The sequence below is a fragment of the Ammospiza nelsoni genome, chromosome 21, assembly GCF_027579445.1.
Source record: "Ammospiza nelsoni isolate bAmmNel1 chromosome 21, bAmmNel1.pri, whole genome shotgun sequence".
NCBI classification, from domain to species: Eukaryota; Metazoa; Chordata; class Aves; order Passeriformes; family Passerellidae; genus Ammospiza; species Ammospiza nelsoni.
Genome location: NC_080653.1, coordinates 1,649,177 through 1,673,871, shown reverse-complemented (window position 1 = coordinate 1,673,871; position 24,695 = coordinate 1,649,177). Strand labels below are relative to the sequence as shown.

The following is a 24,695-nucleotide window of genomic DNA, read 5'->3' as shown; positions in this document are numbered from 1 at the left end:
CTGTCCAGCCTGGCCTTGGGCACTGCCAGGGATCCAGGGGCAGCCCCAGCTGCTCTGGGCACCCTGTGCCAGGGCCTGCCCACCCTCATAGGGAACAATTCCTAATTCCCAATATCCCATCCATCCCTGCCCTCTGGCACTGGGAGCCATTCCCTGTGTCCTGTCCCTCCATCCCTTGTCCCCAGTCCCTCTCCAGCTCTCCTGGAGCCCCTTTATGTCCTGGAAGGAACTCTGAGGTCTCTCCAAAATCTTTTCATCTCTACCCTGAAGACCCCCAGCTCTCCCAGCCTGGCTCCAGCTCCTGGAGCATCTCTGTGGCCTCCTCTGGGTTCATTCCACCAGAATTCATTCCACCAGAATTCATTCCATGTCTTTCTTGTGCTGGGGGCAGTTGTTGCTTTCCTCTGGAAACTGAAGACCACTGAAGAAATTTTTCACATCCAGCCCCAACCTGCCCTGGTGTAAATGGTATTTGACAAAGTCCCTCTGTGCCAAGGGCTGTGGATGGGTCACCTTGTCCCTCCCCTGGCATCTCCACAAAGATATTGGCTTGTGAGTCTAAGGCAGAAACCCAGGATTTGTGCTGATCTTTTGAGTTTGGAACTCTTTAGAGAGGGTTTGTAGCAGTGGAAGTCATTCCAGACTAATCAATCATTCCTTTCTAATCAATACTTCAGCAGTTGAAAGAATTGCTTTAAAGGGCCTCGAGGGACAGAGCTCAGTTCATGTAAACACTGCTATTGTCCTACCCTGATCCTCATTAATCCACTTGGACACCTCTGAGCCACTCATTGTGACAGCAGGTCGGGGTCTGATGGCTCAACCTGGACCTTCCCAGAGAGGAGTCCTACAGGAGACAACTTTCCAGGGGACTCAGGCAGTCCTTCAGCCACTGGGTAACCTCAGCAAGGGGCAGAAAATTCAGCTCTGAGCAGTGATTTCAGCTCTTAGTGTCACTGTCATATTTTCTGAAAAATCCCTTTGCCAAGATTTCTTCTCCTGGGAAGCTGTGAAGACTCAGAGAAGAATGAAAACAATAATTATCTAATTGCTTCTCCTGTGTTTGCTGCTTTGGAATGTGGTTGGAGACTGTTTATCCAACAGGTGATTGTTTGATTGGTCTAATGTGAATTGTTTTTACTTAATGACCAATCACCATCCAGCTGTGTCAGGACTCTGGAAGCAGTCATGAGTTTTCATTATCATTCTTTGTAACCTTCTGTCTGTATCTTTCTCTATTCTTTAGTATCATATCATATCCTATCATATCATATCATGTATCATAATAAATTAGCCTTCTAAGAACATGGAGTCAGATTCTCAATTCCTCCTTTGTAGCCATGATATTTTCTGGAAAATCCTTTCCTTAGCATTTTTCCTCCTGAGAAGCTGGGAGGCCTCAGGAACAAAATGTAAACAATGATTATCTGCTGCTGTGAAATGCAACATCTGTGCATCTGTGATTGGTCTTGTGGTTGTTTCTAATTAATGGCCAATCATAGTCAGCTGGCTTGGACTGTCTCGGTCAGTCACAGGATTTTGTGGTCATTCCATTCCTTTTCTATTCTTAGTTAGCCTTCTGATGAAATCCTTTCTTCTATTCTTTTAGTATAGTTTTAATATAATATAGATATCATTAAATAATAAATCAGCCTTCTGAAACATGGAGTCAGATCCTCGTCTCTTCCCTCATCCTAGGACCCCTGTGAACACCACCACACTCCTTCATCCTGGGGACCCTGAAAATATCACACTCATTGATTTCAGCTCTGCCTTGTGAGGTGTACCCTGACCAACACAGTGACAAAGAGACAGGAGCATCGTGTGGTTGTTCCAGAGAGTTCTCTTATTCCAGCACCCTGCCAAGGAGGCCAGGGACAGCAGCTCCCTCCTGAACAGGGCAGAAATTGGGGGTTTAGGGGTTTTTATGGGGAGAATCAGGGGTGGTACAAAGGGGAAAAACCAATGGGTCCCAACAAATCTACATGGGCTTCTAAAGCATGCTGGGAACTCACCATGACCACAGAGGACTTCTCAATCCAGGAGGGTTTGAGAAGATCTTCTCATAACCCATTCAAGGGACAGCTCTCCAAGGGAGAGGGTTGGCATGCTTGTGTGTCTCCCCAACTCCTCCTGCTGTATTTAGTAAAAAGGCATCCCCAACAGCTCTTTTAAAACAACATAAAAGGCAGGAGGACCTAAGACAATAAGGATCACAATAAAAAGCCATAAAGTACCCTTAACTAAAGATGAAAGCCATCCAGTTAATCCCCATTGTCTGAAAAGTTCACTAAAGATGAAAGCCATCCTGTTAATCCCCATTGTCTGATAAATTCATTGACCCAGTACAGTGCTGTGGTTTGTGCTGAGGGCTGGGCCAGCAGTGGCATTTGAACCTCACCAAGGCTTTGTGAGGTGGCCAGGAGTGCACTGCAGCATTTCCCTCCCCCTTTTCCTTCCCTCTTCCCCTTCTCTGGGCTTTTCCTTGGCTTTGTGTGTCCCTGGTGCCCAGGGTAGGGCGTCACCTGCCCCCTGTTCTCTCAGTGTCTGTCACAGCAGGAGCAGACTGGGCTGGGTGCTCCAGCTGGGAATTCAGCCCAGGATCCCTGGAGAAGTAGCCTGCACCCCTGGCATGGTGATTCCATGGGCATGGATGCCAACATTAGCAGGAAAACTCTGCCCTCAGCTCCTGAGGCTCCTGAGGCCCTTTGAGTGAGGGGTTTTCCCTTTCAGGGCCCACAGATCTCTGCCAATCCCTGCTGGGCTCTGGGATCTGATCAGAGCTGTGGGAAGCAGAGCTCAGCCACCAAAGGTGCTGGGTGCAGGGGGGGGTGACAGCCTGAGGACAAGGACAAGCTGGATTTAGGTGGTGGTTGTTGAAGAGCCCAGATCTGGATTGGATTCCTGAAGATAAACACCCACTGTCCCCAGGGAGGCCTTCCAGTGCTGAATGGGGCTCCAGGAGAGCTGGAGAGGGACTGGGGACAAGGGATGGAGGGACAGGACACAGGGAATGGCTTCACATTCACAGAGGTGGAATGCTGGGAATTGGGAATTGTTCCCTGTGAGGGTGGGCAGGCCCTGGCACAGGGTGCCCAGAGCAGCTGGGGCTGCCCCTGGATCCCTGGCAGTGCCCAAGGCCAGGCTGGACAGGGCTGGGAGCACCTGGGACAGTGGGAGCTGTCCCTGCCATGGCAGGGGTGGGATGGGATGAGCTTTAAGGTCTCTTCCACCTCAAACCATTCCTCAGTTCTGTGCCAGCCCCTTCTGAGGGAATCTGGCAGGGGGTGAGGCCCTGCTGGGGCAGAGTGTTTTCCTATGGACAAGGCCTGTCCAGCTCCATGGGATTTCTTCCAGCCCTGGGCTCCTGCAGGGCTGAGGCAGCATTTCCATGGAGGGCAGCACTGATAAACTGAGATTATCCTGCATCCTGCACTGACAGCCTGTTATGGTTGCAGGGCCCAGAAGGAGTGCCAGGAATTGGTTCTTTGGAGGACAAGGTGGGAATGAAGGGCACAAAAAGGATGTTTTTGCCCAAAGGTGCCATCTCTTCGTGCTGCAATCAGAGAAGAGCACAGCTACAGCAGGAACTGTGTGCTCTGGGACGTCCCAGAGCCTCTGGGGTTGCCCCCATCCTTTTTTTCAGTGATCCTGCTCACTTCAGACATCCTGGGGCTCTTTTCTCACCGTGCCTTGGCCATTTTCCAAAGCAGCAAAGGATGCAGGCAGTGATCCTTTCCGAGAGAGCAGCTCCAAGGGCTGTGATAAAAGCTGGGAGCTCTGTGCTGTTGTTGGTGTGATATCAGCCCACACAAAGGGCTGTTCTCCGTGCCCAGCCTGGAATTGGAATCACTCAGCCGTTGCATGTAAAGCCCTGCCTTTGACAGAGCTGCCCAGAAAGGCTCACACTTTGCACACAGATTATTGTCAGGAGTGCAGTGGGAGTGCAATGAACCTGCTCTGGAATCAGCCCTGACTGGCACAGCCAGAGCTCCATGCAGGGGGGCATCTCCTCTTACCACTAGATGTCATAAACTGTTTTTTTTCCACATTTTCAGAACCTGCTTTCCGTGCTTTCAGCTGCTCCATCACTTAATGAAGGCAGTCACGTTGATAATCCCTGAATAAACTCCTCTTTTTTGGATTTTGGGCATTTTTTCCCCTCTAAGTCATGCTTAGCTTCACGCTTTTTTTCCCACCTCGCACACACGTGCCAGCACATTCTTGCTGCCATGCTGCAAATGCCACACTGTGGCACGCCTGCTGCAAGCTCTGAGCTCTTTTGGGCTTTGATTTGCATTTTTAAACTTTCAGCTGCTCCAGCATCTTCCCTGAGAGTGGTGGTGACATTCCTGTTCTGTTGCTGAGCAGAAAAAATGGTGAGGTTTGGCTTTTCTCAGTTAAGTCCAGCTCAGAGTTCGCTGTGTGTTTGCTCTGTGCTGAGCCTGGGAAAACTCAGCCCAGCCCTCCCAGGGGAGGCTGCAGTTTGTCCAGAGGTGCTGACTCCTGGCTGGGGCACTGGGAGTGGCCCAACAAACCCCTCTGCTCTGGAGCCAGGCTGGGAAAACTGGGGGTGCTCACCTGGAGAGGAGAAGGATCCAGGGAGAGCTCAGAGCCCTTGTAGGGCCTAAAGGGGCTCCAGAAGAACTGGAGAGGGACTGGGGGCAAGGGATGGAGGGACAGGACACAGGGAATGGCTCCCAGTGCCAGAGGGCAGGGATGGATGGGATATTGGGCAGGAATTCTTTGCTGTGAGCCCCTGGCACAGGGTCCCCAGAGCAGCTGGGGCTGCCCCTGGATCCCTGGCAGTGCCCAAGGCCAGGCTGGGCAGGGCTGGGAGCAGCCTGGGACAGTGGGAGGTGTCTCTGCCATGGCAGGGGTGGCTCTGGATGGGCTTTAAGGTCCCTGCAATCCATAGCATTCCATGATTCTCTAAGTGTCCCAGCTTTTTCAGAGCTGGAGGAGCTGTGCTGACCAAGTAGGACAAACCATCAATTCCCACACTTCATCCCGGTTTAGTCTGAGGACAGTCACTGTAAAATCCCTGCTCTGAGCTGGCCTAACAGATAGCCAAGATTCCCCCTGAATTGTTTCTGGGAGATCTCCAGATCCCCAATGGAAAAGCACATATTTGTATGTGAGGTGAGCTTTGCTTTGCAAGGTGTTGGCCCTGCACACCTGGGAGAGATCAAACATTCCTGAAGGCCCAATTACAGATCCAAGACAAATGCTGAGCTAAAAAAATAAGGGCCAGAAAACCTCCTCCTGCTCTTTCATCTGTGGTGCTTCCTCAGAACTGTTCTATTTCCCTAAGGGAAAAGAACTGAGGAATATAACAGAAGGAAAAGGCAAATGAAGTCATGCTGCTTCTTCAGAGCAAACAGACTGCAAGGATCTGAAATGCACCCTTTGTTCTTCCAGAATATCCACCTTGCAGCCCAGAGCACTGGGAAGCTTTAGGAATGTCTGACAGCCTGAACAGGTTTCTTTTACTCCACACAGATTCAAGAAGGGTCTGGGGATGGGGCCTCTCCAGGCTTTTTGGTGTTCCCAGATGTTGCTTCAGGTGAGGAGAGCACAGGAAGTGCTGGATCGCAGTGACAATGCCTCACAAAACCATGGAATCAGTAAGGCTGGAAAAGACCTCAGACTCCCTCAAGCCCAGCTGTGAAACCAGCACTGCCAAAGCCACCTCTAATCCATGTCCCCAGCATGTCCCTGGCCTCAGTGTGGCAGAGGACAGATGGAACCAGCTGTGGCCTGAGGGATCTGTGTCCTGCAGCAGCTCCTGGGCTGTCCCTGCAGTGTCCCCATCCCAGCTCCAGGGCCTGGGCTGTCCCTGCAGTGTCCCTGCAGTGTCCCCATCCCAGCTCCAGGGCCTGGGCTGTCCCTGCAGTGTCCCTGCAGTGTCCCCATCCCAGCTCCAGGGCCTGGGCTGTCCCTGCAGTGTCCCTGCAGTGTCCCCATCCCAGCTCCAGGGCCTAGGCTGTCCCTGCAGTGTCCCTGCAGTGTCCCCATTCCAGCTCCAGGGCCTAGGCTGTCCCTGCAGTGTCCCCATCCCAGCTCCAGGGCCTGGGCTGTCCCTGCACTGTCCCTGCAGTGTCCCCATCCCAGCCCCAGGACCTGGGCTGTCCCTGCACTCCCCATCCCAGCCCCAGGACCTGGGCTGTCCCTGCACTCCCCATCCCAGCCCCAGGACCTGGGCTGTCCCTGCACTGTCCCCATTCCAGCCCCAGGACCTGGGCTGTCCCTGCTCTCTCCCCTTTCCTGGAGCTGGTTTGAGGCATGGCTCTGGGGACAGCCCAGCCCCACATTGGGATTTTAGTTTTGTAGTGGTAACGAAGAAGGAAATGTCACTTTTTAGGGAGTCAGTTTTGAAATGGATGGAGTTGAATAAACAGAGGAGCTGAAGGTTGCTGTGGATGTTTCTCCAGTGTTTCTGTGGATGGATGTGGAAAGGAGGGAAGGAAATGTCTCCACTAACCCCAGAGAGACCTTCAGGAGATGTGGAGCAGGGCTGTTGGTTTGACCTGGCTGCCAAGCCCATGAACAGCCTCATTCTGGGAGCCAGCTGAAGGAGGCAGGACTGGTTCTCATGGATAGGATGGATTTATTGGAGTTAATTTCCAAAGATAAACACAATTATCTGAACTGCTCATTACCCATAAATTATCTCCATGGAGTGTGGTTCCCCAGGATGGAAGATTTGCTCTGTCAGAAGTTTCAGAAATATCAAAATAAACCAAACAAACCCACAAACTCAGAACAACAAGGGAAGCAAACCTGCCATAATTAGGTCCCAAGGGATGCTTATTCCCAGCTCGATGGAGAAATTAAGTCAATACAATGGAATGGTTAAATATTGACTGAGCTGTAATATTTAATCAAGAAGGATTCATACTGCTCCTCTTTCAAAAGAGCTTGAGCTGCTTGTTTTATTGGCTTTTTAATCAATGTTTTAATTATATCAGTGCTCTAATTTCATAATAAGCTTACATTAATTAAGACAACTCTTCTATATGCAGAGAGTAATAGGAAAACCAAACCAAATAAGAGGAATGTGATGTTTTCCTGCTTCAGAAGAGACTGAGGCTGTGCTGTTTACACTCATTTACTCTTGCAAAGGGAAATGATGCCAGGAATTTGTGGGACTCAGAGTGACCATGAATTCTTTATTTATGTTTAGGGCAGCTCTGCCTCTGATTCAGTGAAGAATTAGTGGAAATAAGAACTTGGCCAAGCATGTAGCCAAGGTTGTGCCAGATGTGTACCAAGCTGTGCATCAGATTACTGGGGAAAAAAAGTATTTGGGTCTAATGGAAGATAAATGGGGATCTCCCCCAAAATGAGCCTTGGAATCTTCTGGTGGATGTCAGCTCTGCCGGAGGGATGAGGGTGAGTGGAGAGGACTGAGCTGTTTGTTAAACAGGGACATTCTCCCACTCACAGGTTCACACAGGCTGGGAAGCATCATTAAGTTTTCCCAGCATTTTTTCCTTCAGATGGGGAGGAGTGGATGGGTTATCCTGGATCAGCAGAGTGTAGGGCACTGCCTGGACCAACAACTCATTAAACTGCTGATTAACACTGCTGATTAACACTGCCCATGCCTCACTGCCACTGTCAAAAACCAGTGACTGCTTCAGGGTAACCACAGTTAGGAAAAATCCTGGAGGAAAGATGTTTAGTGCTGTGGTTGGAATAAATCAGGGACTGTCTCCGTTCTTTGCCCTCCCCACCTCAGTGGCGCTGGGGACACCTCAGGGCTGTGGTGGCCTGTGAGGTGCTTGTGGCTGGACACTTCTCCTGCAGCCTAATTCCCGCTGCAAACACCAATGGAAAAGCAATTCCTCATCTGTTTTTCCAGAGGCAGAGGCAGGCAGATTCCTCCTGCTGAGCAGTGGCTGGGGAAGGCAGCAGAGTGCTCCTGGTTTGGATCAGGACAGAGTGGGAGCAGCCAGCCCTGCTCCTGAGCCTACCTGAGCATGCCAGGGAAGGAGTGATTCCCTGGGACACAGAGCAGCACTGTCTCAGCCAGAGGCACTAAAACCTTGTGGTGAGATCATGTCTTGGAGCAGGCCATGTTTGGAATGCCAGGAGGATGCTGTTATCCCAGGATTTCTTTGCCATGCAACCAGACCTTTGCAAAGCTGGAGCCTTTGGATACAAAGGATTTTCATTAATGAGGTCACCTTGGCTGGAAGGGCTCCTCTGTCCCTGGGGTCACAGTGACTTTAATAATGCATTATTTCACACTTAGACATGATGCAGACAGAAGAGGATTTGTGTAGCCAGTGAGATAAGGTGTCCCAAAAGCATTAAAAAATGTCTGTGACTGTATAAATAAGTTAGTGGGAACTGGAAAGGGATGTGTTGAACTGGCAGCTTTTTGGAGCTGCCCTCAGCTGACGTTGCCACATCTGGTGATTGTCATCTTCCATCAGCGTGAGGAGGCTGTGAGCTGTAAAGGGAAACTGTTTGCCTTGTGAGGATGCTTCATTGATTTTTATTAACACTGGGGTTTAGCTCTACCTGCTGCTGGAAGCTCAGCTCAGCCAGAGGCGTTCTCCAACAATTCCATCACAAATCCTCATGATCAAACCCAGTGAAAGGGGCAAGAGTATAAACAGCACTGAGCTCCTTCTGCCAGGGTGTGAAGGATGTCTCTATCAGTTACTGTGAGGGCATCAGGATGTCAGTGTGTCCTAAGCTAAGAGTAAAAAGAATTAAATGTTAATGCTCCTTTGGAAGGGTGGCAGTGGTGGAACTGCAGCAATAACAAGCAGTGAAGGAATTTCTGCCTTGCCCTGGTGTGGGGTTCCTGCCTGTGAAAAACGCCAATCACTTGGTTTTTAAAAATTTTAAAATTTTAATGATAATAAAATTGTAAAAATAGCAATATAATTAAGAGTAATAAAAATTTGGACAATTATGATTGGGACAATATGAGACAATAGAAACAAAGAGTTAGGGACAGTCTGGGTACCTCTTTCTGGGCAACATAAGCCCGAAAAAGGACCCACATTAACAGAGGATTAACTCTTAAAAGCAACAGCCTGCTGCATATTCATACACCTCATACACGATGCATAAATTCCATTCAAACACAGGATTCTGTCTGGGCAGTGTCAGCTTCTTCCTCTGAATCCTGATGGCATCTTCAGGGCTGAGCAGGCAGGAAGAAGTTCGTTTCTTCTGATAATGGAGCAACAAATTCTTTTTCTCTGAAAGATTCAGGTGTCCTGCAGCTACTCACAGCTATCTCACTGTGAGTCCTTTCTTTAAGAAAAGTATCTCACATAGCATAGTTTCTATTTTAACATTTTATTATAACCTAAAATTATATTTAACACACTACTTAAGAGAATTAATACAGCATAACATTCGAACATAACACATATAATATTCATTTTAATATTTGCAAAAAGCCAACCATAAAATAGACATTTTTCACACTACCCTAGCAGTCAGCACTGGCACTGGCCCTGCTGGGGCCCTTGGGAGCTGCCCCCACTGCTGTCCCCAGGGTGGCACAGGGGCCAGAGCACATCACACGTGCTGTGTGAGAGGACCTTGAGAGCCATTTCCCAAAGAGCCATTTCCCAGGTGATGGGCAGGTGGGGGTGGTGGTTTCCCAGTGGTCAACTCCCAGTGACAGCGCATCAGTGTCCCCTGAGTGCCCAGCGTGTCCAGGTGTGCAATGTCAAACTCCCAGTGACAGCAGAGCAATGTCCCCTAAGTGCCCAGCAGGTTCAGGTGTGTGGTACCAAAGTCCCAGTGACACCAGAGCAATGTCCCCTGAGTGCCCAGGATGTCCAGGTGTGCAGTACCAAAGTCCCAGTGACACCAGAGCAATGTCCCCTGAGTGCTCAGCATGTCCAGGTGTGCAGTGCCAAGGCTCTGGGCAGGGGCTGGGACGAGTGGAATTGTCATTGATTCCCTGGAGGACACTCAGAGTCTCCTGTGTGTGGACATGTGGGCACACACCTGAGGTGCCCTCACTTGGTCCTGCCCAGCCAGAGCTCCCACAGCCCCTCTGGCATGGCCTGGGAATGCAGAGGGAAGCAGAGGAACATCATCCCTGCAGCCATCATGGTGTCCAGCAGCTGCTGTGCCATGGGGCCACTGAGAGCTCCTGTCAGAGGTTGCTGGGCAGGGATTTCCCTGTCCCTCCTGAGTCCCACACACACCCTGGGTTTGCCAATGGCATGAGGTCAGGTGGATGCCATCAGCTCCCACCAGATCCAGATCCAGCTGCTCCAGGGTAGATCCTCAGTCCCAAACCTTCAGCACCTCCTGCACAGCCAGACATTCCCCTGCTGAGTTCCCCTTCCCAAACCCTGACCCCTGTGTCTGGGAGGTCACAGGAGAACAGGACGTGCTCCTCAACCTTTCAGCCCTGTCCTTTTGGATGCTCAGAGGTGCTTGTCACAGCACCAGCAGCCCAGTGTCACACTGCAGGAGTGACAATGACCTCTGGGGCTCAGCAAGCCTCATGTCCTCCCAGTGCCATCCCACATGTGAGCTCCTGCTGGGCACCAGATTCTCTGGAGAAATCACCTGGATGGCAGCCAGGAGCTCTTAGGAGAGAATCCCCAAGTGCTGATCCCTGAAGGGCTTTTTGGGGCCCTGGTTCTGACAGGAGGAGCTGCCTCAGCTTTGCCTTTTGCCTTTGCTGCTGCTCTTCTCAGAGGTGCTGTAGCACAGCAGGGCTGTTAAAGGAGATGATGTTTAACTGCAGGTTCCTTCCCATCCCTCAATCACCTGAAATGGTTTTATCTTCTCCAGCTCCTCCATAAAGGCATCTTTATTCATGGACATTGACTCTGATTCGTTTGAAAATGCTGCAATAATTGCAATTATGAACTGAACTCCAGCTTCATGCCTGACATATCCTGAATGGTTTAAGCAGTTTATCATGGCAGCACTGAAACTGCTTTCCCAAGAAATGCCAATATTTTGTAGGACCCCTGATGTATCACATCTTTCTCTAGAGTCTATTACTGAGACCAGCACAAGCAAACCCATTTCATCAAAGATTTTTCAGTTTTATCCCAGTCTTGTCCCTCTCATTTCTTCCCTTCTGCCCTATGAACTGATGCTTGCTTTTCCTCCTTATAGGGGACAATAATTTTGAAATACTTGCAAGGTTAATTTCTCCAAGAGGGAGTGAACGCTGTGATCACTCTCCATGTGAATAGGACAGGAGTTAATTGATTTTAAAAATCCTCTCTGAAATGGAGTATAAGAAATAATAAATATTCCAAGCAGAATGTCATAGATCTTCAGGATTAAAGTACGGGTTATGCACTTTCAAATAAATTTAATTTTGGCAGGTCTGTGTTGACAGGTCCTAAGCTGGAGCCTGTTCCTGGTACTTGGAGATTTCTCTCACCATAAGAAGCAATCCTCATTTTCAGTATTTTTCAGGCTTTTAGGTTCTCTCCAGTTCAAAGTGAGAGAAGACACTAAAATTGGCACCAGCACAGTGGGAGCTCACACAATGTGGCAGGAAGCAGTATCCCCTCTCCCTCAGATCCCAGGGCTTTGGTCACTGGGTTCTTCACGCATCTTCCTGGATCCGTCTGTTCACAGCCCTTCCAGGCTTCTGCTTGTGCTCAAAAAGGCTCCCTGAGAAATGGTGAGAAAATTGCTGTGTCCTGGGCTCTGTGATAGTGCTGCATCCTGGCATCCTGCTCATGAACTACCTTGGAGGGGTGATTGCCATTCCTGACCACTGAATTCAGGAAACCAGTTGTCCCTCCCCAGAGCAAGGCTGGGTTTCAGCCCAAGGTCACCAGAGCCATCCTGAGCAAGGCAGGAGAAGCCCAGAGGTGTTCCAGACACCTCCCACGTGAGGATGCTCCGAGCTGGCCCCATCCCTCCTGCACCAGGGAGCTCCCTGCTGCTCCCCTGGCACAGACAGTGGCAGGAACATGGTGCCAGCCCAGGGGGCTCTGGATGATAATTCAGATTTAGAAATGAGGCTCCATCCCCTCGTACAGGGGGAGAGAAGATGAAGAAATCTCTTCTTATGAAAGCCGGGGTGCTTGGATAATTAATCACCGTGGTCTGTCTGGTAACTTCAGGGCAAGGGCTTGTGGAGGCCTCAGGGCATTGCCAGGAACCTGAGGAAGCATTTCTGTACCAAAGGGGTGCTCAGACACTGGGACAGGCTGATCACCTCATCTTCTCAGAGACATGGTTGATGCCCCAAGTTGGTCAATGTTTAGGAAGAGTTTGGAAATTGCCCTTGAAAACCTTGAAAACTTTTGGTCAGCCCTGAAGTGGTCAGAGCTGGACTGATCATAATCATTGCAGACCATTTCAGCTGAAATAAACTGAACTGGTCTGGTCTGGTCCATCCCAAGATAAAGAAGTGCTTGGGGAAGCTGAGTGCAGTGAAGACAATCAGCAGGAATGGAATGTGGCAAACAGGGAACTGTGTCCTCTCCATGATCAACCTAAGGCTGGTGAATTCCTTGTTCATTCTCTACCACCCCTCTGGAAGTTTAATGTCAACAATCTGCAGATGCCAAAGCTGCTGGTGCTGGCCTGGAAGCTCCACAGCTCCATGTGTGAGACATGCCAGGCCAGGGATGAGCTCCCCTAAGGCCAGTGGGAAGGATGCTCTTGCTATTCCATTCACATTCCTCACTGAACATGCAGATGAGTTTAATTTCTATTTAATCAGCCTCTGCAAACAGCAATCACTTGAGAGTTTTCCTGCCTCACATGCAGTGATTACCCTTCTTCCACCAGCACTGCTCGTACCAGGCTGGGGGCTCTCAGCCCCTCCAGGTGACATCTTTCACTTCAAGGAGGTTCTGGTGCTTTGCTGTGAAATGCTCTGTGAGCTGCAACTTGCTGGATCTGGAGGTTGCTCAGTGGCACTGTGATCACCTTGGGGCTGAGGTGCCTGTGGGATCTCTGCTCTGCCCCTGGAGCAGTGCCAGGAGTGGAGACATCAGTGGGGCCTTGTCCAGATCAGCCCTCACTACAGGGGGTGACCCCAACTGCACAGAGAGCCCAGTGCTGGGTGTTTGCAGCACCCCCAGTGCTGTATTTGCAGTGTTTGTGCTCTTGCCCTGCAATCTGTGTGTGAATTCAGCGCTGCAGAGATCAGGGACAGCTGCTGCTGTCCCAGCTGTGGTGGCAGGACACAGGGAATGGCTCCCAGTGCCAGAGGGCAGGGATGGATGGGATAGTGAGAATTAGGAATTGTTCCCTGGGAGGGTGGGCAGGCCCTGGCACAGGGTGCCCTGAGCAGCTGGGGCTGCCCCTGGATCCCTGGCAGTGCCCAAGGCCAGGCTGGACATTGGGAGCAGCCTGGGACAGTGGGAGGTGTCCCTGCCATGGCAGGGGTGGCACTGGATGGGCTTTAAGGTCCTTTCAATTCAGACCACTCTGGGATTCTACAATTTTGGTGTCTCAAACCCAACCATGTGGGCCCCATTCCTGCACCTGCTGGGGTTGTACCCAAAGTCTGCAGTGCAAACACCTCCCTGGCAGGTCCAGCTCCATGAGTTCAGGCTGAGAACTGATGGGCTGGAGGCAGAGACCTGAAATTTTTGTGAAGATTTATAGAGAAAGAGCTGAAGCTTTTGCTCAACTTTAGCTCCCAGAATTTTGTCCCTTTGTGTTTATAATTTTAGCTCAGACCTAGAGGCATTTTGCCTCTAACAAAGGGATGATATTTTTCTTGCCCTATGGGTAGGGGACACTGCTCCTTCAATTAAAAGCTGCTCCTTCTGTGGCCCTGAGCAGTCTGAGGATGCTGAAATTGGCTTTCCTAGACCACCAGCATCCTGTTACAGGTTGTGGGCCATGGGCTGACACTTGCATTTAATTCCTGTCTGCAGTGACACCCCTGTGATCATCTCAGCTGTCTGTCATTGCATGGGCAGTTATTTCCGACAGCTTGTTCCAAAGCAGGTCAGCATGGGCAAGGGGAGATTTAGGCAGTAATTAGGGTTAAAAGAGATTTATTGCAGTGTGCCAGGCGTGGCATTTGACATCTTCAGCCTGATACTGCCACTTCCAGTGGATTTATCATCTTCCCTTTTGGGGAGGTGATGGTGGAGCAGGGCCTTTCTGCCCAGAAATGGTATTACAGTAAAATAAAACATCTGTCAGCCATCCCTCACTGTTCTGTGTCCAAATCCCTGTATCCCTGGCAGTTCCTTAATTCTATCTCCTCTTTTCTTCCCCCTTCTCCCCTCCAAATTTCCCTGTGCCTTAGCAGCTGGCTGAAAGTGGAAGGAAATCATCCCAGCTCCTGCACAGACAGCCTCATTTCTGAGGGGGGACCAAGGATGGAAATTTCTGCTTCACAAAGCTGCAAAAAAGTAGAAGTCAGGGGACTGATGTGCAGCATTCAGCAAGCCTGGTGCTACAGCAGAGATCAACATCTGCTGTAATTACTTTCTTTAGAACTTCACAATTGTCCTGATAATTTTGGTAGGAAGAAGAACAAATGGGAAAAGATCGGGAAGATACTCTTGGTGAATTTTTTAATTAAAATGTTTTTGATTTGTTGAGGAACACTGAAAGAAGCAATTAAAACAAGATGATATTGGTCTATACTTACAAGACAGAGCCTTGCCAGGATTAACTGGCTTGGCCCAAATAAATTACTGCCTCTGGATTTGCATTAGCAAATACTTCCTCGAGATGTTAATGAGGAAAGAGCGAGAATGGAGTGGGTGAGATCATAGCAACAAAGGCAGCCTGCAGGGCCACAGAGTCCCAGAAGGGTTTGGGGTGGAAGGGACCTTAAAGCTCATCCCATCCCACCCCTGCCATGGCAGGGACACCTCCCACTGTCCCAGGCTGCTCCCAGCCCTGTCCAGCCTGGCCTTGGGCACTGCCAGGGATCCAGGGGCAGCCCCAGCTGCTCTGGGCACCCTGTGCCAGGGCCTGCCCGCCCTCACAGGGAACAATTCCTAATTCCCTAATTCCCCTAATATCCAACCTAAACCCATTCTCTGCCCCTTTGATCCCATAACCTGTGTCCTGTCCCTCCATCCCCTGTCCAAAGTCTCTCTCCATGTTTCCTGTCAGTTCCCTCAGACCCTGCAAGGCCACACTGAGGTGACCCCAAAGCTTCTCCTGTCCAGGTGAGCATTCCCAGCTGTGCCAGCCCATCCTCCCAGCAGAGCTGCTCCATCCCTCTGCTCATCCTGGAGCCTCCTCTGGGCTCCTCCAGCAGCTCCAGCTCCTGCCTGAGCTGGGCCAGGGCTGGGGCAGCTCTGCAGGTGGGGCCTCACCTGGGCACAGGGGCAGAACCCCAATCCCTGCCCTGCTGCCCTGCTGGGATCAGGGCAGGGCTGGGGGTCTCTGGGTCAGCCTGGACCTGCCTGGGGAAAGTGTGGGGTCAAACCAAGGCACTGCTGCAGGTTTGAACCTGGGGAGCCCAGCCATGGCCATAGGGGCTGTGCCTGAATTTCACTCAGGGTGAGGAAAGGTTTATTTATTTTCTTCAGGACTCGTATTTCAGTGATTCAATTCCAGGCCTTGGCCAGGCTCCATTTAAACAAAGCAGGGATCCAGGGTGTGAAGTGTTGTGCTGTGTGATGACCTAATCCAAATCCCACAAAGTCTGGGAATGTTTCCACTGCCTCTCTGGGAGCTGGATTCGACCTGCACCATCGCTCCTGCCTGGTGCCAGTGCTGGTGCCACAGCAGCAGCAGCCCCCAAAAACCCTGATGGGGCAGGGCTGAAGGATGGGGCTTTTGGGTGGTTGTTTTCACAGCATTTCTCCATTAATGGAGAGCATTAAATTAACCATTCAAGTCTCCATTATTGGAGAGTATTAAATTAACCATTCAAGTCTCCATTAATGGAGAGTATTAAATTAACAGTCCAAATCTCCATTAATGGAGAGTATTAAAATGAAAAGGGAGATAAACAGGCTTTGGTGGAGCTGGGACAATGGTTGTGCTTGTGGCATGGCTCTGGAGAGATAAAGCTGTTTGCTCTCAGGCCAGTTGAGGGGTGTTTTTTCCCTTTTAAAGCTGCTTTTCTCCTGCAGCCAGGGATGATTTCCTGGTGGTGTCACACTGAGCTGTGCTCAGCTCTCCAAGGGCTGGTGGGCATAGGATCTGTAGGAGCAGCAAATTTCAATTTCTGGGCAGCTCTGGTGGCTGAAACTCAAGGCACAAGCCTGGCTTTTACTGAGGGCACTGAACACACTCACCTGCAGGAGAACAGCTCTCAGAGCGGGGTGCAGGTTCTTCCTTCCAGCTGGGAATTCCTTCAATTGCTCACTCTTCCTGTGGTGAATATACAGGAATTCCTGGAGTACATCTGATTAATCCCTGTCATAAATCCAGGCTCATTCCTGGGCCATTTATTGGAACACTCTCCACTGACATGAGAGGTCAATGAGAGTGTGCAGTGCCTTTTTTCCTACTTTAAATTTGATAAACATGGATTTCCTGCACTGCTTGCTGTCCAGTGGCAATCCCTGCCTGGACTGCAGGGATTGCATGTGTCAGGATCTCCAGCTTGTCAGAGTGGCCCTGAGAAATGTTAGAAAGTCTCTTTTCCCAGCCCAGCGCTTGAAGAAGGAGTCAGAACTCTTCATTTCTTGGTCTCAAGGTTGTTTATTGTATTTTATCTATAAAATTCTTTCTCCTGCCCTGCTGAGGTCTGCTCAGCATGACAATCAGAGGCACTCTGCCTCCCCTGGGGTGGTGTTATGTCTTTATACTAAAAACTGTGTGTACAATATTTACCATAACTTCCCAATACCTATCACCTATGTTAGACAGCGAGCTTCTACTCTAAACCAATCTAAGAGTGCCAACATCACAGCAGAAGATGGAGGCCAAGAAGTAGAAGGAGAAAGGCTGGACACACCCAGATCCCTCCATCTTGCCTCCTGAACCCTCTTCTAGAAACCCCAAAATCTACTTTTTCACCCTGTGATAAATTCACTGTCATTCTACTTAATTTGTCGTGGCTTGCTGATCTTCATCTAAGGTTGATAATTTGCTCCACAGGTCATAATCAAACCCACAGGGGCATCTTGGGCTCTGTGCCAGGGTCTCTGAGCCCCCTGGCAGGGTCTGGGCTGCTCAGGACAGCCAGAGGGACATGCTGGGTCCTGACATGCATGGAATTGCTCAGACCCCCCAGATCCACTGTCCCAGGATCCCAGAATGGTTTGGGCTGACAGGACCTTAAAGCCCATCTCATTCCATGGGCAGGGACACTTTCCCCCAGCCCAGCCTCGTCCCGCCATTGTGGCTTGGCCCCACCTGGGGGAAGCTGATTTGCCAACACAACCATTCCCTTTTCAACCTGAATTCAGGCACCAGTGCCAGGAATAGTTTGACAGTCATTAACCTGTCACCTTCTCCAGCAGGACAGGCTGGGCTGGCTCCTATGCAGGAGGGGCTCCAGGAAAATGAGGAATTCTGGATGTTTTAAGGGACAAAGGGCTCTCCAGGACACCTGAGTGCAGTTAATCCTCCCAGAGCAGCTCTCAGGCCTTGGTAGTACCAGAGTCAGGATTAAAGCTGTGCTCAACATCCTCCTCCCAGCAGTAACAGTGCCCCCAGCCCTTCCAAGCTCAGGGATCAGCCTCTGGCTCTCTGGAGGAATAAAAAATGGCTTTTAAAGCAAGTTCTGACCTTTCTCTCTGAGATCTGACCAGTTGTGGCTTTGCTTTCCACAAAAGAAGTTCAATCCCTCCCTTTGGCCTCCTGTGCATTTGGAATTGCTGATCCCATTTCTCCAGCCAGGAGCTCCTTCTGTAGTAACAGGCTTTTAAATATGTAAATCTATTTTCAAAGCAAAATAACCCCCCAAATGTTCATGTATCTCTCAGAAGGAATAAAGGGTCTCTGTCCTAATATTTTATGCAAATCTTGCTTTTGCTCTTGTACTCGGGCATGAATAAATATCAGTGCTTCAAAAGAGGAAAAACAAGCTTCATCAAAAGAAAAAAACCTTTATTTCTATTGCATAAATAATGGTAAAATTAAAATATATTTATACAGATTATATATTTACAGTAGAGTTTGGTTAGAGGGAACAGCTGATACATATGGCATTCAGTTTTCCTTTATACACTCCTTTATACACACTCAGATAACTTGTAATAACATAGGATTTATTTCAGTTGCATGCCCAGTTAATTTATATTAATATTTACAGTATTTTGTACAAAGGTTTTTTGTTAGGATTTTTTTTTTTTTACTACTATGCTGCTGACTTTGTGAAGTTTTTTCTTTAATTAAAAAGCCATGTCTTTCGTTAACGAGCCAAAAAAACCCAGTGAGTTTATAAATGAACAGTAAATGGCTGGAAAACATGAGCTGGTGACAAAAGGGAGACACAGGGATTAGTGGAGACCTTCCTAGAGATGAATCAGGAGGATTCCTAATAAGGAATTGATTCCTTAGATCCTGCTATGGATTAAATGGCAGCAGCCTGGCTCCTGGGCTTATTCCAGTTAACTCAAATGAGTTATTTCTGACTGACCCTGGGGCCCACAGGTAACCTGCTCTCCCCTCCCCACCCAGCCCAGAGAAATCTGAGGAACCACAGCTGGAAGGGCTTTGGCTGCTCTGGAGGGGATGCTCAGGAGGGTGAGCCCACCCCTGGGCTGCTGCAGTGGGAACAGAGCAGGGATTTGGGGATTGATGTCACCAACATCACCTGCACCCTTTGGGATGGCCCCCAGGAGGGACACAAGGTGCCCAAGTGCTGGTGGCACCAGAGCCACCCCAGAGCTTCCCAAGGTCTCCTGGCTGGCTGATGGAGACACAGCTGGGAAAGGAAAGCTGGAACACGGATCTCACCTAAAGAGGGGCAAATCCAGCTGCTGGTTTGGGATGCTGGCAAAGACAGGCCAGGAACAGCTGGGGAAATGATTGGGTGGGAAATGGCAATTTCATCTAGCAGTGGTTTTCAAGGCTACAAAGTATTTTGGTCAGTCTTGGCAGAAAATAAAAAAAAAAACCCTGTGGTACTTTCATCATCAAATTGTCAAGTACTGAGCTCCAGATCCAGAGGATTTCTTTTTTCTCCTTTCTCCCTCTTCTGGGGCTGCAATTATTTCATAGTGAAGATGCCAAATTACAGCACTTCTCCAGACTTTTGCCACTGGAAAGTTGCAAGTGATCACATTTCCAGTTAAAAGGGTCTTAGATTTTCTGCCCACCTTGCTCTTGGTGAAGCTTTGTCACTTCCTAGAGCTGCCTAAAATGTCCTTCTTGAACTGGAGAAATACAGAGCCCATCCTGATAGCAGCCAACAACATAAAGATATGAAAACGTGGTGAAACTTCTTTTTCTGCAATAAAGTCCTGGGAAAGGAACGGGTTTTAAGTGATGCCAGGGAAATGTAATTGCACTGTCAGAGCACAGGAGGGTAAAATAATAGATTGAAACCCAGCAAGTTCTGTACATCTTCATCAGTGGAATGGAAGCATGATTCAGAGCCAAGAAAAAAAGACACTTCATCAGATTCTCATTTTTAGAAGAGTTGGTTTTTCTTCTTTCAAACGCTCATCCATAAAGCAGGAACTAAATCATGGATTACAGGGGTGGGTAAAGTAAGAGAGTTCATTCTTAGAGATTTTAATGTCATTCCTCCCACTGCTTCTCCCCTCACTGATGCAGGGCTGACGGGGGCTGTGCTCCTGTCACCTCGGCGTGGTGACAGCCCTGGCAGCTCCCAGCACGTGCAGGGGCTGAGTTTTCCATGGGAAAAGCTGAGTCTCCCTTTGTCCTGGGGCCTTCTCCAGGAATGGAGCCCCTCCCAGTGCCAGGGGTGGCCCAGGAGATGTTTGGCTCTTCTCCAGCAGGCAGGAGGATGCAGAGTCGGTTTTTGGGACAAAATATTCCTAAACTTCAGTGGAAGAAAGGACCAGTGGCTGCTCGGCTCATCCAAACAGATTTCAGCCACCCAGAGTGGCAGCTTTGGGAATGTTTTCTAGCTTGGCTTGCTTTGCCTGCTTCCTACCTTTGAGTTCTGGATTTAAAACCCCTCTTTACTTAGCCCAGCTTATAAAGAGGGGGTACCCAAGCTGCTGGAATTAAAGCAACCAACATCCAGCCCTGCCAGTGCACGTGTCCAACAGGTGAAACCTCTGGATAACCGGGATGGAATCTCTCACATGAACTGGATTTCACCCAGAAATTCAGCCTGGCTCACCGGGGAGCAGGGACAGGAGCTGGGGGTGCTCCTCCCTCCCACCCTCCTGCTCACCCTGGGCCTGGGCTCTGTGATCACTGTCCCAGGTGCTGGCAGTGACTGGGGGATATGGGGGTGCCCATCAAGCAGGAAGGAGAATTATTTTGTGAACTCTCTCTAACTCCCTGTTACCTCCCACAGCATGAGGACCAGAGTCCTAACAAAGCCAAGACTTCCAATTTAAATCTTGCAATTATGTTGACGTTGGTTCTGATCAGAAATTCCTCCTCAGTGGTGCATTCGTGGAGGGGCCAGGCTCCCGTGGGTGGCACGAGAGGTGACACCTCCCAGGTGTCACTGGCTCTCCTGGGCCACCAGCACCACAATCATGGAATATCCTGAGTTGGAAGGGACCGACAAGGACCTCAAGTCCAGCAACTGGCAGTGCACGGGACAAAGCCACTGCACCTGCCCTGCCTGGAACTCCCCAGCTGTGGTTTTCTCATGGCTGCCCTGAAGGAATGGCTTTGGCTCTGACAGGTGAGCAGTGTTCCTTCAGCAGCTTTTGCTGGAATTCACTTCCCTCCAAATTATTTCAGCATTGGTGAGGCTGCTGTTCCTTCTGCTAGCTTCTCCAGGAGCACGGATCAGGATCACTGCTGAAGCCAGTGGCTGAAGCCAAGGTCAATGGTGATCAGGGGTGCAGGAGCAGGAACCCAAATCCTTCCCACCAGAGCTTGATCCCCACATGGAGAACCTTCCCAAAGAGTCCTCAGCCAGCCCAGGACAGGCAGTGCTCAGGCTGAGAGGATTTCACTCCCTCCTGAGTTAAACCAAAGCCTCTCTCGGTCTGAAATCATCACGTCCCTTTTGAAGCCTTCCCTGCACGTCAATCCCCTTAATTGCACACAGCTCTTTGTGGCCAAGCCAACAGAGTTGCTCTCAAATTCCTAATAATTTCCTAATCCATGAAAAGCCCCTGTCCCAGTGCTGGGAGCTGTTTGCCCATCCCTGGCAGTCTGGGATCATGTGTGCTCTGCCACGGTGGCACCCATGTCACGAACAGCCAGCGTTGCCATGGCAATCTCCTGTTCCTCCAGAACTGCAGGGCTGAAAAGACACTTCAATCCTCCTGGAACTGGCAAGAGCAGAAGTTTAGAGCTTTTTCTGACAGCTCTGCTGCAGTCTGGGTATTTTTTAAAGTATGTTAATTAGCACTTAAATAAGGTTTTTTTTTCCTTAAAGTATGGGATGTGGGGTTTTTATTTTTATGTCTTTGATTCTTCTGCTTTCTCCCCCCTCAGCTTTTGCCATCAGGTTCCAATCAGAATTTTACTGCTCTATTTTTACCTCCTGTCTGTAAAAGCAGCAAAAAGCCCTATTTTTCCCCTCTTGTGTAGAAGGAAAAAAAAAAATAAAGAGATAAATGGATGTTACATAAATGGAGCCAGGGAGGGAGGTAGGAGACATTCAGTGCTGCTGGATGGGAAGGTTGTGGGGAAGGAAAGGATGGAATAGCTTGGCCTGATCCATCCTGCATTGCCAGGAGCCACTGATTAAAGAAGGGATCTCTTCACAACGCCTGGGGATGGAGGAAGGCTGCTCTAGGAAGGGAAAGGAGACCTCTGGCAAGACATGACCCTGATTCATAATGGAAAAGTGAGGCTCCCTACAGAAAAAATCACACCCCAAAGCCCCAAAAATCCTGTACCCAGTAAAATCAGTGGGGAGTTGTGCAATGAACTCTACTGACACCAGGCTATGGCTTTTACCAATATATTCATTATAGGTTTGGCTTTACAAATGGAGCTGGGAGGGGAAGGGTTGGGCTGGAGAATGGCTCTATTTACAAAGGTCTATGGGGCATGCAGGAGGCAATTCTGGAGCATTCCAGAAAGCTTCAAGGAATGCAGACAATCCTTGTGCATGAGGTGCTGCTGGGCCTGGAGTCTGCTGGGGGTTTGTGGCACATGGGTGAGGAAATGTGGGGAAATGCCTGGTTTGGGGTTGTGAGTTTGGGGTTGTGGATTTGGGGTTGTGGGTTTGGGGTTGAGGGTTTGGGCTCAGTGGAGGCACTGCTCCACCCTGTGTGCTCCCCCATCCCTCCCCTCCACCTCCATCTGCCCATGCTCACTCCAGCACAATCCCCGGGACAAAATGAGTATTCCTTGGTGGCAAGGAACATTTAGACTTTTTTCTCACAGCTGCCACCTTTCCACAGAGCCCTGAGACCTAGAAGTAGGGATGAGTTTCCTCAAAATGATCTCCAAGTTCATTATCTGCAATGCTCAGCACAGAAAATGTGTCTGGGCTCCCCAGTACTGAGAATCCCACACCAGAATATCCCACAGATATTCTGGTGCTGCCCTGTAGCAAATGGAAATCTCTCTGTCTTCTGAGAGACAGAATCATTTTTTCAATGGAATATTCTGCAGTTCACCTCTATTGGTCACAGCAGAACAGAAATGCAGGAATTATGTGTTTGGGAAAGGCAGAATAAACCAACTCAGCTGCTGTGGAAAAGGTGTTGTCTTTAGGATGGAGGGGACACCAGGAAAATGGCAGGAAAAGGTGGAGGTGGGACACTGAGACACTTAAAAGTGACATGAGTTTAAAGGGGTGGTGGGAGACAGGACAAGGAACAGCAGATTTTTAAATTAGGCTGCTAAAAATACAGGTAAATGTCACTCAGAGTGGTAGAAAAGAAAGAGCTGGAATGAGTGTTGGGGATGGATCCAGTGTAAGTCAGTGGCTGCAGGGTGGGATGAGGGAGGCTGGGGCTGTGCAAGCCCTGGGGAAACCATCCTGCCCCTCCTGTGGCACAGGGAACAGTCACCTCCACTCCAGGAGCAACATCTCGGGGGTCCTGGGTGTGCCTGGAGCTCTCCCAGCACAGCCACCCCACTCCAGCACCTGAGTGCCTCCATGGAACTGCCTTGGAGCACTCCATGATCACCAGCTGGGATCTCCCAGGAGGGCAGGAGATCATTTCTGTCCTGGTGTGGCACCCAGGGGCATAGTTCATCCAAAGGGAAATGCGTGGATTCGTGTCAAGTTTCAAAGGAAAAACACCTTCCCAAGTCCAACTGGCTGCTTGCACTTCCCCTGTGGTGTCCCTGCTCTGCTCCATTCCATCTTCTCCTTGCTGCTCCCTAAAATGTATTCCAGGAAAACCACCCAAGGCTCCCCAGACCTGGAAGTCTGACACACTCCAAGCACACAGGGTGGGCTCAGGTTGGGCTCCTTCTTCTCCTGCAGAGCTCAGCTTTTCCAATGGCCCCCATCGGAGCCTGCCATGGGATGGGTTGGTGGGATGGATCCTGGGAAGGAATGGAGAAGTTGGCTGGTCAAATCAACACTTTATCATGTGGGAGAAAATAAAACCTCCTCCACAGGATGATGTTCACCATGGAGGTTTCACTGCAGATCATAACCAGGCCGCATGAAACAGAATAAATCAAAATTGTGCAGGCAAGGAAAGGAGAGGAAAGCTCAGGAAGAGCTTCCCTCAGGATTTTCACCTGGGAAAAAATTCTTGAAGAGCAATAAAGAAGAAGGGTAAAACTGCTGGAGAGGAAATGTTGAATATGCAGAGAGGCCAGAGGAGAGGGAGGTTTAGCTGGCGCTGGTGGTGGCAGAGTCCCTTGGAAGACTTTGCACAAGTTCAGCAATGCCCAGGTGGGAAAACAAGGGGTGCTCCTCAAGCCCTGATTCACAGTCGGAAAAAACATCCAACAGACTCCTGCTACCCCACAGTCTCGTGTCAAAGGTGGAGTTGATGAAGCAAAAAATAGACATTTTGTATGGTGCTGGCAAATTCTCTCCTTTTTTCCTCAGAAAATACTGTACAAGGATGCTCTAGCTCCCCTCTAATGCCGTAAACTCCATGGCATGGTCATAAGGGAAAAGGAAAGTGAAGCTGGAACACGTGGAACAAAAGGAACAGGACTTGCTTGTGGCAATGCTACGATGAACTTCCTGGGAACGCGGGCCCGGCGGGAGCTGCGTGGGACAGTCACTGGGCCCTGGGTCAGGACCAGTCACGAGGCTGGGCCTCCTCCCACCCGCAGAGCGCCGGATCCAAGCGTCCTCCGCGCTGCCATTGCTGTTTCGAAGCAATAATTCGGGACTCCTGGATGTGGGATTATTGCATTAGGAAACAAAACCTTTAAAGCATTAGAACAGCCCTTTGATGTCCCTGCCAAAAGGATGTGGTTGGTTCACAGGACACACTGCTGGCTCCGGCTCCCGCCGCAGGCGCCGGCTGTGCCCGCGTGTCGGTGCCGTGGGATCGGGGCGGGAGCTCTCCCGGGTGCGCATGCATGGCGGCCATCCCGTGCCAGGACCACTCCGAGCCGAGCCGAGCCGTGCCAGCTACTCCATGCCGCTGCGCAGGATCTGGTTGGCCGCGATCAGCATCACGCTGATGATGAAGGCCATGGCGAAGGCGCAGATGAGGCTCTTGCGCACGCACGTCTGGCGGTTCTGCTTCTGGGCGTGCACTGCGGGGACAAAAGCGGCGTCACACAGGGCAGGGCATTGGTAC

The 24,695-nt window shown here is 50.0% G+C and overlaps 1 protein-coding gene across 1 annotated transcript in view; it reads right to left on the bottom strand.

The window, feature by feature from the left end:
- Positions 1-17,940: 17,940 nt before the first annotated feature.
- Positions 17,941-24,695, bottom strand: part of CALN1 (calneuron 1) — a 140,276-nt gene continuing 133,521 nt past the window's right edge. Inside the window, exon 6 of the mRNA XM_059487143.1 lies at positions 17,941-24,651. Coding sequence (XP_059343126.1) covers positions 24,524-24,651 — 128 coding nt within the window. The 3' untranslated portion in view covers positions 17,941-24,523. The remainder of the gene's footprint in view (positions 24,652-24,695) is intronic.